At 39.2% G+C, this 15,695-nt stretch overlaps 2 protein-coding genes across 3 annotated transcripts in view; both read left to right on the top strand.

The window, feature by feature from the left end:
* The window catches only part of si:ch1073-391i24.1 (receptor-type tyrosine-protein phosphatase mu), a 72,543-nt gene extending 69,452 nt beyond the window's left edge, over positions 1-3,091 (top strand). The window contains exons 22-23 of the mRNA XM_057333425.1: positions 1,418-1,553; positions 1,899-3,091. Of these exons, the coding sequence (XP_057189408.1) occupies positions 1,418-1,553; positions 1,899-1,952 (190 nt within the window). The 3' untranslated portion in view covers positions 1,953-3,091. The remainder of the gene's footprint in view (positions 1-1,417; positions 1,554-1,898) is intronic.
* Positions 3,092-3,400: 309 nt separating this feature from the next.
* On the top strand, positions 3,401-14,443 carry LOC130553814 (nucleolar protein 9). 2 transcript variants are annotated; one of them, XM_057332978.1, is made up of 12 exons: positions 3,401-3,470; positions 5,449-5,665; positions 5,840-6,076; positions 6,207-6,419; positions 6,548-6,655; positions 6,745-6,886; positions 8,844-9,036; positions 9,124-9,264; positions 11,964-12,083; positions 12,167-12,376; positions 12,453-12,558; positions 13,408-14,442. In XM_057332978.1, the coding sequence occupies exons 2-12, from the start codon at positions 5,476-5,478 to the stop codon at positions 13,560-13,562; spliced, it is 1,815 nt and encodes a 604-aa protein (XP_057188961.1). In that variant the 5' UTR covers positions 3,401-3,470; positions 5,449-5,475; the 3' UTR covers positions 13,563-14,442. The 2 variants fall into 2 exon arrangements, with proteins under 2 accessions (XP_057188961.1, XP_057188962.1); XM_057332979.1 differs by having other exon boundaries at positions 3,408-3,470; positions 5,462-5,665; positions 13,408-14,443.
* Positions 14,444-15,695: the final 1,252 nt, after the last annotated feature.

Genomic DNA, 15,695 nt, shown 5'->3' with positions numbered 1-15,695 from the left:
CGCAAAGGCCAGTGCTTCCGTCTCGCTTTCTGCCGCCTACAACTTCGACAGAAGCAAGCATCACAGCAGCGTTCACCCCAGCAGGATCCTCCACTATTACAGCTGGCTCCCTTCTTCAGTCGCCTCCTTCCAGTATCAGGCTTAACCCCAGGGACACCTACGAAGCCATGATCATTTATGGTTCGGAAATCCCCATGTTTACAGCCTCTACGTGCACTACTCCCAGCAGCTCTCAGATTCTAACTTCTCATCACTCCAGCAGGCACCCTCACGTCATATCAGCCTCAACAATCCTCCGAGGAACCCCTACCCATTCTTGTCTCATCACAACCTCGTCTCCCTAGGAGCCGTCATCCTTTCGTTTTACCCGAACGCAGTCCACGCCTCCGCAGCGTTTTGTATCGCATTTGGGGGGTATGCGTACTCCGGCGGCTGTCCCAATCGCGCTTTATGGGGGGGGTGCTCTGGGCTCAAACCGGTTCCGAGCTTGGCGCACTCACCTCGACCAAGGTGTAGAGTGTTTCGGGCTCGGATAGATCTGGTGAGCTCGGAGCCCGCTTCCCGGACAGCACGCCAAATACGCATTAACCTTATAACCACGCTCTTTCATTATTTCCCTATCAACATCACTATTATCTGCGCAGGTAAACTCGTGAACGTGTGTGTGTGTTGTGTGTGTGTTGTGAGCGCGTGTTGTGTGTGTGTGTGTGTATTGTGTGTGTGTGTGTGTATTGTGAGTATGTGTGTGTTATGTTATGTTATGTTATGTTGTGTTGTGTTGTGTTGTGTTGTGTTGTGTTGTGTTGTGTTGTGTTGTGTTGTGTGTGCGTGCATGTGTGGTGTTGTGTGTGTGTGTGTGTGTGTGTGCATGCGTGCGTGCGTGCGTGCGTGTGTGTGTGTGTGTGTGTTGTGAGTGCGTGTGTGTATTGTGAGTATGTGTGTGTGTGTGTGTTGTGAGTGGGTGTGTGTTGTGTGTGCGTGCATGTGTGTATGGTTGTGCGCGTGTGTGTTGTGAGTTTCTTATCGGTCATATCTTAAGTTTATTAATGTAGTTATTAATGAATCAAACTTGTGATTTAGGGTTCAGGTTTAAATGAGAAATGTCCCACAAGTCTGTGTGATCACAGCAGAAGAGCAGATCAATAATCATTTGTGGAATCTTTCCTTCATTCATTCATAAACAGACAGTCTGAGAGCATTGAGGTGTGACATCATCGCCATCTACTGACTAAACACAATAACTACACAATCAGCACACAGCTGTTTGAATCCAGTTCAGTACTAAAGCCAAACACACAAAATCAGACAGTAGAAACAAACAGATCAGACACAATCAATTATCCTAATAAAGAGTTCCATGTATAATAGTGTGTGCTATATGATATGTGTGTAATGTGTGTAATGTGTGTGTCTTCAGGAATGGAGGGGGTCGCAGCGGGACGTTTTGTGCCATCAGTATCGTCAGTGAAATGTTGCGACATCAGCGTTCTGTCGACGTGTTTCACGCCGTTAAAACCCTGAGGAACAACAAACCCAACATGGTGGATCTGCTGGTACACAAACCTCACCTCACAATGTTTTACACAACAGACAAAATCATGCCCGTTTATTGTGTAACTAAACGAAAAGATAAGGCCTTTGACTGAAAAAAGACAAGATGCTTTTTTAACATTTGTCATCGGATTAAAGACCTCGATCCTCACTGGTCATCAGATGTGCATTTATTGTGAATATGTTTGGATGTTTATACAAAATAAAAGTTTTTAAGCTTTAGTCTAACATGCGTACAGTAGTTAAGACCTCAATAACAAAGAAATATTAACATATTATATATGGAGTGTGACACATTATGACATTGTGTGTCTGATGTATGTTGTTTTGTGTTTGATTTCTCGTAGGATCAGTACAAGTTCTGCTATGAAGTGGCTTTGGAGTATCTGAACTCAGGCTAACACAACCAGACTGTGTGTGTGTGTGTGTGTGTGCGTGCGTGCGTGCGTGCGTGTGCGTGCGTGTGCGTGTGTGTACAGTCAGCTTGTATATCTTTACATATATATATATACATTTATCCAGCTGTGATGCATCAAAATTCAAATTCAGCTCCGCCCTCTTTTAACCTGCCGATGATGTGACAGACAGCTCTCTCTCTCTCTCTCTCTGAAGTGCAGTTTAGCTGAAGATTGTTTAGATGTCGTTTTAGAAGGTGTTTGTTATGTTTACATGGAATGATGTGGATGTTGTTTCAGAATCGGATGAATTCAGTCAATGATATTTCAGATGATCAGACGTGTGTTTGTGAAGCTGACACATCAGACTCGTTCGCTCTCCATCATTGATCACTGGACGAATTACGGCGGACACCATCTCTAGAAACTGTACAGAAACGTCTCAAAATAAAACTGCAAATAGAGACTTTTATTGACTCTGTAAAGATCTTATTTACATGGACGTCAGCGCTGGATAAACTGAATGACTGCACAGCCGTTTAGTGAATATGCCCTTATGTGTTACTCTGTCCTGTAAATTGACTTCACACACCATAATAGACCACGGAATGATGTAACAATCATGACGTCATCACATGCTGTGATCCAAAGCTTTCTGTCTTTACTTGCCTTTCTTTAATTTTTCATTTCATTTTTTATTTTTGCACACACGTTTTTTATATTGTTTGTTTATACTGTAAATATGAAGTCTTGTGTGATATTTATTCAGGACAATCATACTGTAATGAGTTAAAAGTACCACAGACGTTAATGAGTTCATATTGTTTGAAGAAATATATATACTGTATTGATCAATAAATGCCTTGTTGTTTAGAACCCACAGAAAACTTGTGTGTGTGTGTGTGTGTCATTTCAGTTCTGCTGTGCTTGCTTTCTCTGTTTTTATAAATGTTTTATAAATGATATTACACTGGCCAATGTATTACATGATTTTCGTGCTCTTAAAGCTTTCACTCTTTTGTTTAAAAATGTGCACTTATTTATATTATAGTTTTATTTTGTCACTTTGTTACCTATCTATCTGCAGACCTCTGTGGTCACATGTATTATGTGAAAGGTCTGCCTTTGGCAATAATTTTCCTGTGATGCCTGTTTAAAAAATAAATAAAAACTTTAAAGAGTTTTTAATATTTTTAGGGGTTTCTTGTGCATTTTTCAGATCATTTAGCGGTGATTCTACCTCAATTTATCTGCGTGACAGTCTTCTGCACTTTCTGCTGAAAAGTGCTTTAAAAAGCGTTAACTTAAGAATTAAACTAAAATTCGTGTTTCAATAATATAAAACGTGCTTGCGTGTTTTATAAAATGGAATGTTTTGTAAAAATAACACGAATCTGTTATCCATCGCAAGTCTTTTGTTTTGTTTTCAGTGTTGTGCGCTTTTCGTCGTCGCTCTGGTTTGACGTCATCACGCTGCGTCGCCTGCTCCTATAGACACGTGAACATACAGTTCTGTGTAAACTGGTGAGTTTTAAATTATTTTATGTGACAAATTATCATGATTCACGTTTAGCAGCGTCTCATTATTATACAGATAGGTTTGTTAGGTCTCGTCTCCGGTATTTACACTCTTATGAGACGCGTGTTTGATGACATGCAGAATATTCACTGTTCATACACTGCTCACATGTTTAATTGTGACATCGGTCTTAATTTCAAAGGTTTAATACTGTGGTTACAGTAGTAGAATATTGTTGTTTGCACATGAAACTTACCATTACTGGTTTTAATAGTAAGTTTTTAAAAAACTCTACGGAAAAACAGTCCACTGTGAAAACCGTGAATACTAACCATTGCAAATGATCAAAACAGTCGCATGCATTAAAACAAAATCCAATAACACTTAAATATAACAAATATGACAAATAATACTGTAGTTACCATTTTTTTACATTCTCTAATTGTATCTAATATAACGGTATACCGTTGTTGCAATCAGTAACGTTAATTACAACTTTTAAAAGAACTTACTATGTTTGTGCTTTTGGAAATGGAACTTTACATTAACGTAACGTTAAGCTTTTTATTTGCATTTTAGGCTCATTTTCAGTACATATGTTCTTTCTGCGAATGTAATAGTTGTCAGTTATTATCAATTATCAAAAGACTAGAGTCAACGTTTTCGGGTTCATGGTACTAACTAACTCATGTTAAATTAAAGTAAAATTATTTGTATGTTATATAACACGGTCATGCCAAAGATCTGGATTGTTTTGCATTAAGTTCCATTAAGAACCATTAAGTTCCGTCGTCACGACACAGAATTCCCACCACTGATCTAGTGATTCAAACATATACGTTGGTGAAAGTACGCAGCGATATAAACAAATAAAAGTATTTATCTTAGCATTGATGACGTTTTCTCACGTCTCTTCGTAATGGGCCATTCACACGGTACGCGGCAGTCGCATTCGTCCAGTTCATTTTCAATGGGAAACATGCGGTAAGCGGCAAAACGCGGGCGTTTTCATTGGCGGAGCGGAGGCGGTGCGCAATCGGTGCTCGTGCACCAAAAATCCTGCCGCTTCCACGGGCACGGCTCTTTACGGCAGGCGCAGCTGGAGGTAAAGATCGTTTGAACTGTTATTGACTTCCCAGCGCTGTACGATACGTCGAAAATCTCATACACAAATAAGAAGATTTTGCATTTCTTTCAAAAGCCTGTTCCTGGGATGCATTGTTTAGGTTAGCCTACTTGGGTTACCTGATACAAAATCGTATTTCCCACAGATTCTATACATCAGCATGTGCAAGTGATGACGCTCCACAGGCAAATCGATTTAAGCAACATTAGTTGGCCCAAACGAAAAATGTTTATTAAATCATTGAAGACAGTAAGTGAAATTAAACAAATAATCACAAAAACACAGAATTTTATGTTTTATTTCGTTTTTAGCAAATACAAGTGGGACCTTGTTGGTTGTATGCGTGGCAACGTCCGCCCCGGCACCGCGACGCGAGCACCGCCTAGACTTCACAAAGCGCTTCAACTAGAGAGAAAGGCGGCTGCCGCGTGGCAATAGGCCCTTTTCACAATGACGTAACTTAACTTTCGCCTTTTCGAAAAGCAGTGTATCAAAACATCTGTCTTGCAACAAACAAGAAGAACTACTTCCGTTTTGCCGTCGCGCTGGAATTTAACAACTGTGAAAAAAAAAACGGACAGAACACGTATTCAAGTACTTATCCTAGCACCTTCGCTAACACAAAAAGAAAACAAAACACTTACCTTCATAACCAAACAGGTACTGTTCAACGAAGAATTTGTATCCTTTATCTATCTCTGATCTTGTCGTAAGCGAAAATGTGTCATACACGATTATATAGAAAATACAAAAATGAGTAAAAACACACAGATCACTCTCCGAGAATACACGCACACACACAGGTTGATTTTAAGACGCTCAGATCCATCATCATCATCATGACTGTTCTACTGCAGTGTTGTGTTGCAGGTGTGACGTGTGTGATGGTTGAGAAGATGGGGGCCAAAGGTCAAAGGTATTTTAAGGCGTCCCAGAAGACAGGGAAGAAACGCGGCGCACAGGGAGGCGGTGATGCTGCGGGGAAGAGAGCGAGACTGGACGCCATGACCGTGGGATATTACCGGCGCATCTGTGACAGACTGAAGGAGGGATTCACAGAAGACGAGGAGAGAGGTGACATCAGTGATTCTCTGCTCAAACACGCCGTTCGTCACAGCTGCAGAAACGCTTCAAGTCCTCCGTTATTGAAATAAATAACAGTTTGTCGCAGGAGCGGAACAACATGTTGTGTACAAAACGGATCATTATGAGTGTGTGTTTATGTCTCTGTGCGTTGTGAATGCTCAGATCTGTTTGTGGAGAACGTTCTGGCAGAGGTGAAGGGCAAAGCTAACCTTGTCGCCATGGATATGACGGGCAGTCTGGCTCTGGAGAAGCTGCTGTCCTTGGCCACAGTCGTCCAGGTGGGGGAGGTGCTTGCGGAAATGGGCGGAGACACGGGGTCAGAGTTCAGACGTGTAGCGTGCCATCCGTGTGGAGGTCATGTGATGGAGAGCGCTTTGAGACAGACACACAGGTGGACAGGTGAGATTCACAGCGATGGACGGCTTGAGAGCGTATGCTACATCTATGATATGTGTTCAAATGTTCTGTATAACATCTGTCAGATAAGGCACATGAGGACACTTGTTTGTGATGACTGTTTGTTATAAAGAGGAAAACGGAAGTGCAGAAGAGAAATCGGATGTCGCACAGACGGAAGAAGAGGATTGTGGGATGTTGGAGGTTCAGGTGCAGCGTCTGTGTGGAGTGGTCAGAGAAAACATCACAGAATTCATCAAAGATCCGCACGGATCTCACGTGCTCCGAACGCTCATACATGTGCTGGCAGGCTGTTTGACTTCAGAACCGTCTGACGCTCAACACGGTAACACACACACACACACACAACACATAATTATTCACACAAACACAATTATTAATAGGTGTTAGGTGTGTTAATCTTATACTGAAACATGTCTGACTCTCTCAAATGGTTCGTACTAAATCTGACAGTGAAAAAGGACCGAAAATCCACAAGCGAGATGAGAGATTTTGAGATTCCAGCATCATTCTGGTGGGAGCTGAAGTATCTGTCTGATTCTCTGATGGAAAACCTCAACGGTAACTTCTGCCGTCATGTCGAGATCCAGCGCCATTAGAGTTCAGATCCCAGTGTTCTTCATCATCATCTTCATCATGTTTATTTACAGTCTGTGCGACCAATCCCAGCGCCAGCGCCACTCTTCAAACGCTACTCACCGTCTGTCACAGGAAGAGACCCATACTGTGTAAAAAACTCAACAAGAGCATTATGGGATACCTGACATCACTCAGTTCTGCTCCTGGAGTCAGGTGATATTCAAAGCATTTCTCTTTTCCAAACAATGAAAACATTCAGCGCCTTAAAGGGACACTTCACCCAAAAACCATCATTTCCTCGCCTTCCAGTTGTTCCAAATCTGTCTAAATGTCTTTGTTCTGATGAACACAGAGAAAGATATTTGGAAGAATGCTTGAAACCAAACAGTTCTTGGCCACCATTGACTCCCATAGTAGGAAAAAATACTTAAATCATTTTTTTTCATCGTTGAACACAAAAGAAGATATTTTGAAGCATGTAGGACAGCAGACAGTTCTTGGTAACAAGCATCCGTCCAAATATCTTTCGCTGTGTTCAACCAAACAAAGACATTTATACAGATTTGGAGCGACTAGAGAAAGTAATTTTCATTTCTGGGTGAACTGTCCCTTTAAATGTTCCCTTTTGTGTTACCAAAGTGTAATTGATGCAGATTTTAACAAGAAGATTCAACATAAACTGTGTTGGTTTCTAAGCGTATCGTGTGCTCAGCAGTTCACAGAAACCATGTCCTGTCAACAAACATTATCTTTATGTTGTTTTCTATTCATGTTTAAAGGTTTAAAAAGTCAAAACCAGGTAACGCAAAGATTTCATTTGAAGGGAGTTAGGCAAGGGCGTGTTTGTGTTTTTCTTCACATTATCAGTGTTTTAAGATTTTTGTTTGTGATGTATACAAGCTGTGGTGAAATTTTAATCTGATAAACTCGATGGACTGTGCAAACAATATCTTCTGAGAAAAAAAAATACTGTATATATTAGGGATGCACCGATACCTCATGTGACATAACTGACTGAAATTTGTTGTGAAATTTGCTTTAAAAGTTTGTGACAAGCACATCAAATTATTTATTTTTTCATAATGTGTTTAAGGTAGAGTTGTTTGTAACTTTGAAGCTTTTCTATTTTTAATAGTCTCACTGTGTTGTGAAACGGTACAGGCATCGGCAAGTACCAGAATAAAAATATTGAAACTCGTCTTTAAAAAGTATCGGTGCATCCCTAGTATATATATAAGAGTACAATCATTTAATCGTCAAAATAATTAAAAAGTAAAACTAAAAATGTAAACTTTGAAAGAACTGAACTAAAAATGTAAACTTTGAAAGAACTGAACTAAAAATGTAAACTTTGAAAGAACTGAACTAAAAATGTAAACTTTGAAAGAACTGAACTAAAAATGTAAACTTTGAAAGAACTGAACTAAAAATGTAAACTTTGAAAGAACTGAACTAAAAATGTAAACTTTGAAAGAACTGAACTAAAAATGTAAACTTTGAAAGAACTGAACTAAAAATGTAAACTTTGAAAGAACTGAACTAAAAATGTAAACTTTGAAAGAACTGAACTAAAAATGTAAACTTTGAAAGAACTGAACTAAAAATGTAAACTTTGAAAGAACTGAACTAAAAATGTAAACTTTGAAAGAACTGAACTAAAAATGTAAACTTTGAAAGAACTGAACTAAAAATGTAAACTTTGAAAGAACTGAACTAAAAATGTAAACTTTGAAAGAACTGAACTAAAAATGTAAACTTTGAAAGAACTGAACTAAAAATGTAAACTTTGAAAGAACTGAACTAAAAATGTAAACTTTGAAAGAACTGAACTAAAAATGTAAACTTTGAAAGAACTGAACTAAAAATGTAAACTTTGAAAGAACTGAACTAAAAATGTAAACTTTGAAAGAACTGAACTAAAAATGTAAACTTTGAAAGAACTGAACTAAAAATGTAAACCTTGAAAGAACTAAACTAAAAATGTAAACTTTGAAAGAACTGAACTAAAAATGTAAACTTTGAAAGAACTAAAAATGTAAACTTTGAAAGAACTAAAAATGTAAACTTTGAAAGAACTGAACTAAAAATGTAAACTTTGAAAGAACTAAACTAAAAATGTAAACTTTTAAAGAACTAAAGTAAAACTGTGTTATTGTGTGTCTTCTGTCAGTCCTCTCCTGGTGTTTCTGAAGGATCCGTCGTGCAGTCATCTCATTCAGACGGTCTTTAAGTTCTCTCAGAAAGCTCTGCTGCGTGACGTCTATAAGAATCATTTGAAAGAACAGCTGATGTCTCTGGCTCTTCATCGCATCGCAAACTTCACCATCCAAACCCTGATCGCAGTCTCCAGCGGTCTCAAACTGGTACCTCATCACGCACATCTTCACTTCTGAAGTCACGTCAGTCTAAAGGAGAGAGGTTTTTGTTGATATGTGCTTCATCTCTTGTAGTTTCTGAAGATCTTTGATGAGCTGATGGAAGGCTTTGAGGCGGTGCTCGCCGCCGGTCACATGGGTGTTGTCATTCAGCTTGCAGAGAGCTGCGTGCAGTGGGAGGAGAGACAGGACACACTGATGCAGCGCCTCCTACAGGTGTGAAAGACTCATGACATACATCATCTATTACACACACCCGCGAGGATGATGACGTTTTCTAGGCCAAGACCCAGAAACAAGTTAGCATCCAGGTTCCCTTCTTTCAAGAGTTAAGGATTTTTTTAATGGGTTAATGGTTTAAATGTCACGAGCCCTAAAATATTTTCAGTAATACACAGATATTTTAGATACAAAAAATAAATAAATTTGAGTTCTTTTTGGTTTTATTGTAGTTTAATTATTATTTTGAACGGGCTATTATTTTAATTTTTTTAGTTTTTCATAAAGCAATTTTATTTTGCGCTTTTGACTTTTTATTCTTTATTTCTTTAAGTTGCCGTACAAGTTGATTTTTATTTCAGTTTTAGTTTACTTTTTATTTATATCCAGTTGATCATTTTAGTGGCTAAACTTATTTCACTTTATTGCTAAGGAAACATAAGGTTTTCAAATAATATTTAATTTATAATATTATTTGAAAAAAAAAAAACATTTAAGCCCATATTTTAGAGGCCGTTTATACGACGGTTAAAAGTAAAGAAAAATACGTTTATGCGTTGTAGTCGTTCTTTTCAAAAAACGTAAAAACTTTTCGATTTTTCATCGTGTAAACGTGGCCTCAGTTGACCTTTAATTAACAGAAGTCTTCTAATAGTTTTTGTTTTAATTAACTATAATAACCCAGGTAATACCTCAACTTTAAAATATCAAAAATATGGTCACAATTCCAAAAATGTAAATGGAGATTCATTGCAACAGTGGTGTAGTTTGTTCATAGCCTAATTTTGCTTTTATATCTGGACACAACTTTTCGTTTATGAAGATTATCTTGATGATCACAGAGCTTCTTTATTACAATAATCAGAATGTACCATGGGAAAAAGCCTATTGACTATTAAGAGGGAATCAGTGTGATGCTAATGCAGTGTTGGCCTTCAAAAACTGCATCACGCGGGTCACATGATTCACAGTTTTTCTCTGTTATTTCATCACACGGCCGAGTTAAAACGTCTTTTATAGAGAGAACACACATGAGCAGGTGCACAGATAAACAGCTTTCTATCATTTGTGGAAATGTACCAAAGAAAGATAAAGCAAATATTTTCCTCCCTTTGCATTCTCGCCGCAAGGACAAAAGGCAGATTCCTGTCAGAGACGAGGGCGTTCTTCTGATGTTAAAACACATAACTTCAACTTTTACTCGTGAAAGAACAAACACAGATGTAATAACAGTCTTACAGTAGCATAGACCGGCTCATGCGATTCACCACACATCAAATGTCTCTTGACTGAAACGTTTCCTGTCATCATTTGTTCTGAAGGTGTTAGACAGATATTATTGTAACTATACTTTTAGTTTCTATCATTACAAAACAAACATTTGATTTAAATTAGGGCTGGCCGATATATAGTGCGATTCTTATGCTGGGTTCACACTAAACGAGAATATTCGCGTTCCACGCTCTTTATTACTCGCGGGAAAAGTTTATTATTTTCGCGTGAGTGATGCGTTCTAGCAAATATTTTCAACCTTTGCGGAAGACGAGATTGACGCATGTTCGTGGCAATCGCGCTACCAGATTCGCGTCATTCGCACCGCCTGCCGCAAGTTCGCATCTATACGCGTCATTGCATTGACTTTGTATGTAATTTACTCGCGCAAAACGTTTAATTCACGTTTAGTGTGAACCCAATGTTATGCTCTCACTTTCTCAATGACTTACGGGCAACAGAAGAAGAACGATTAGTTCCAGGAAATGCCAGTGGTCATATTCTATCGCCCTTCTTCAAACCTTTTCAGGTATTTTCATGACAATAAAGTATATTTATAGTGATGGTGTTTGACGAGTGTTGCTTTTTCAAATGCACGTTATAAACGACTCGATCTCGTCGGGATTTTAGATCGAGCAGCACTTCCTACTGATCAAAGAGCCGTAGTTCACGGAAGAGCTGTGCAGAAAACACAGAATCCATTTAGACATGTATAATTAGCGTGAATCGCGATATATATCGCCCAGCCCTAAAACGTTGTTTTTAAAATCAATGCCTTAAGGTCTTCGCACATACAGTCCGAAATTTTCATATGCGTTTTTCCGTATTTGGCGCTGGTTTGTACGGTGTCTCTGAATTGTCAAAACGCCTCTCAGAATGCTTGCAACGGATGCGAAAACGCAGAAAATGGAACCCGGTCCGAATTTTTTTATGATGGACGAAAATAACGGAGGCGGTGAGTAAATGTGATTGACACACAAATGTGAGGTCGTATTTATTTTTTAACGTGCGGAAATTTCGGACTCGATGTGCAGTGGTCTTTAGTCTGAATAATGAAGAATAATGAAGAATAATCAGAGCTCAGAACACATGCGAGACCTCAAGAGGCTACTTGACAAACCGACGAGAGAATATTTCTGTAAATTTATCGAAGATCACCTTTTTATCTATTTAGGACGATCTTTAAACACACACAAAAAATAAGATCGAATGAGTAAATGACCCTAAACCTGTATCCATTTGATTTGGACTCACTTGATATGTTTGTCACACTTAATTTCATTGTTTTTTTAAGTGAAACAAATGTGTTGTGCTCCTTCAAGAACCTTTGCACATAAACATTCTGTTGTCAGCTGCAGATGATCAGATCGATAGAAGCTGGAACATGTGTGATGTAATGTTAAATGGACTTTATTTCCCATCAGGCCTTTCACTGCAGCGACCCAGCATCACGTCACACATCATGTCTGCCTCTGTTTCTGTCTTTACTGGCGTATGAAGTGCATTACCAGACCGAGACAGCAGGGGACGCCACCGTCACACAGGTACAGACAGACATCATGGTAGTCAGCCGTCTCTTTCATATCTAAACTGTGATCGTGTCTCTGTGTGTTCTGTCTGCACGCAGCATCCTCTGACCATATGTTATCACGGGTCTCGGCTGGTTCAGGCTTTGGCTAAGTTTAAAGATCGGTCGATACTGATGAACAGTCTTCACGCTCTGAGTTCGGCGGATCTGAGGATACTGGGGACGGACAGCGCCGGCAGTCACGCTCTGCAGGCTCTGGTGACATCAGCCAGCGATAAAGGCCGGGGAAAGTTCCTCAGAAAGCTGGAGGTAAAACACGTCCCGATGCTGCAGAGATCTAAACGCTGACATGTGGATGAAATTCACTGGAAATGTTTTGCGGCAGGAGCTGTACGTTCAGTTGGCCTGTTCCAGGTGCGGCAGTCGTCTGCTGGAGGCGGTGTGGAACAGCGCCACCGTCAGTCAGAGACAAAGCATCGCTGAAAAACTGGGTACGTTTGACTCGTGTTTAACAGCTGACATTATCTGAAGTGATGTGCGACACGGGTTTCCTTCAGCTCAGGAGAGAACCGTTGCAAACTTTCTGTAGCTCAAGGGATTATGGGTAATACGATGCACACATTCTTAGATCCATGGCATAAAATATAAAGAGTTTATTTCCGTTTTTTAAATCAATGTTTTGTATTATATTATCATGTTTTTATTGTGTTAGTTAGCTGTGTTTTTGGAGTTATTATGGCTTGAATCAAAACTAACCAACTGCAGTTTGCTTGATATTCATTGGAATGCGCAATAAAAAAACTGGATTTTTGAACAATTTTAAAAACTTTTTGGAAATAAACTCTTCATATATTAAACGTATTAAAAATACATAAACATTCTTGAAATCGAAATGCATAAATCCTCATTTTACAGGAATGGAGAAATATTCAAGTGAAATGCACGTCATTATTGGTTATATTTTTGTGTCGTAAAAACATGCTCCTCATGTTGACTCTTTTCTTGCTTTTTTATTAAAACAGTCTCTCTTTTTAGGCTCGTTTTGTAAAATGCCAGATGTGTTCAGAGAGTTTTACTTGCGTTTAAAGAAAACCAATGCACAAAAATCTAATGTTTTCCTTTGTGTTCTTATAAAGGTTTGCGCAACAACTTTGTCAGAATGGACATGCGCACGGTGTTGTCGTACAAATGAACGACCAAAACACACGTTGTGAAAACGTTGTGATTAGTTACACACGGTTGTTGATTCAGTCGCATTATATCTATCTCAGATTATTCTCAAGCGTTTGTGTATCGTGACACACACTGAAGTTGTGACGGTTGTGTTTTTATGTCCCCAGTGCCCAGTGAGAATCAGCTCCGATCCGATCAGTTCGCACGACACGTTTGGGCTAAGTTTGGTCTGACGCACTTTTTGAAGCGGCGGTCGGCCTGGCTGGAGGTTCAGACGGGAGAGTCGAAGAAACTGAAGATGTTTCGTGACATTCTGGAGTAACGGCGGTTTCTTCATCACTCGTTTCACCTTTAATTATGTCAATACTCATAAATGTACGGTTTCGTAAATAAAAACATCAGGAACACGTTGGTCTCTGGTGTTTTGAAGCAAATGTGATTTTGTGCGGGTTGTGCCGTGTTTTTGTCGCGTCGGGTGAAGGTCATCGTGGATGGAGCAGATACGAGTCCAGCTGTGGTCTCTCTCTATCTGCGTGGGAGCGGACCATCAGACCGTCGGAATCTGTTCGCCGGGGCGATGTGACATTCAGCTGTAGAATTCTCCTGACGTAGTCAAAACCAAAGAGCTGATACGAGACCGACACAAGGACCCCTGAGAACTTGGCACAGTAGTGCTCGTGAGTGCGATCTGTGAACTTTTACCAGGTTTACCTTTCTCACACTTCACTATAATGAAGTATACTACAGTATTTTTTCATGCGGTTAAATAATAAAAACAACACCCGTGGCAAAGCCCTGATGTGCAGCAGCTTGCATACTTTAAAATGAGAAGCGAGATTAAGCAGTGTGACCGCACCGTTAACTTCCTGAAAAGGGTTTTATGAAGTTAGTTTGGTGTCGGCGATGTGATTTCTCAAGAGAATTCAAGGATTGCGGGTTTCCTGAGGGTCCGGTCCGATCCTCCCTCGTTAGTGAGCACTCATTAGCGAGCTGTTGATGGATAAGAAGTCTTAATTGTGCCGGACCGCGGAGCGTCCATCTGCCTCAGACCTGCAGCTGTGAGCTGGTATCTGCTCGTGGAGATCTCACAGCTGCTCTCCATCTGCACCACAATGTCTCGTGAACACCTTTCAACGAGAATATTTCTCTAGTTATTGTTCATTGTGTGTCCGTGTCAAAGATCCTTCAGTTTCACCCATGATAGCAAGAGAACCTATCTTTTCGTATTTAGAAACATTCAACTAGAAAGTGTGTTGAACTTCATTTTTATGTTGATGATATTGGTATGATATTCAGGGGTTTATCACTCGATTCATCGGTGTAGCTGCGTCGGGACTGTTTTTGTTTATTTTACAAACCTATTTAAAAATACAGTACACTGAAAAAAGTGCGGAGTCAAATTTACTTGAAAAAGCTAGTGAAAGGTCACTCAGAAAATGTGAGTAAATCTTAAAGGAGCTTTCGTGTTAAAGCTAAACACAATTCATTCTCAGAAGAAATTCTCAGGTAGCGTTTACATTGAAATTTCAAGTAAACTTCACTCGCTCTTCATTTGTAACCCCGATAGTTAAAACCCACCATTATTGTGATCAGTGTTTCATTCAGGTGGGCTCTTGACTCATGAGTTTTAACATCAAGTTTTCTTTGACTATTAAAGGAAAATATTAAAGTGCACTTGCTATGTCACAGAAAAATGATGGTAACGAGAGATTTTTGGTGTGTTCACAAGGTGATACCATCATTTTGAATTACGTAAGTCACAATGAGTGTGTTGATTTTACAGTATATGATGAAATCATTTTGGTGCTGCGTATCCTTTTCTTTTAAACAAAATAGGCTAAAATTGAAAAGCAAAATTGAGCAAACTAGCCACACAAAAGACATCAAGAATCAGTGTATGAATCCCAACAAAAGCAAACGTCATGCTGCAATGCATGCTGGGTAACATCACAGTACAAAACTCATTCATGACTCCCAGCATGCATTGCAGTTTATCTGAATTAGTTCAATGATTGTCACCATTGTTGAGGTTTGTATGATGAGTGTTGACATTTCAGTGTATATATCTATGTTCTGAAGTATATTTACACTCTTCTCATTGAAGGCTTAACCTCTTTATTATTTATAGACAACCACAGTCATTTCTTTTTATTAGGGGCTTCCAAGAATAAAACACAACTTCACCTTAACTTTTGTTTAAGCATCTTCTTTTACGCCACAAATGATTGTGAGTCAAACTTTACTACAGGCACAGAAAGAGGAGAATTGTCTTAAAGAACTCATGAGTCAAGAGCCCAACTAAATGAAACACTGACCACAATAACGGTGGTTCGTGATGCTGGTTTCTTACTATCTGGGTACAAATGAAGAGCGAGTGAAGTTTACTTGAAATTTCAATATAAACTTTACCTGAGAAGTTTTAGCTTTTACATGAAAGCTCCTTTTAAATTTACTC

Source organism: Triplophysa rosa, linkage group LG5, assembly GCF_024868665.1.
Source record: "Triplophysa rosa linkage group LG5, Trosa_1v2, whole genome shotgun sequence".
NCBI classification, from domain to species: domain Eukaryota; kingdom Metazoa; phylum Chordata; class Actinopteri; order Cypriniformes; family Nemacheilidae; genus Triplophysa; species Triplophysa rosa.
Note: the sequence above shows the minus strand (reverse complement) of the source record. Positions and strands in the feature narration are given on the sequence as shown.

What these genes read in the sequence shown, in the direction of transcription:
- LOC130553814 (XM_057332979.1), top strand. Translation starts at nt 5,476, where the DNA reads ATGGTTGAGAAGATGGGGGCCAAAGGTCAAAGGTATTTTAAGGCGTCC. An exon ending in ACAGACACACAGGTGGACAG is followed by an intron (nt 6,077 to 6,206) that starts GTGAGATTCACA and finishes TTTGTTATAAAG; the next exon opens with AGGAAAACGGAAGTGCAGAA. An exon ending in AGTTCCTCAGAAAGCTGGAG is followed by an intron (nt 12,377 to 12,452) that starts GTAAAACACGTC and finishes GTTTTGCGGCAG; the next exon opens with GAGCTGTACGTTCAGTTGGC.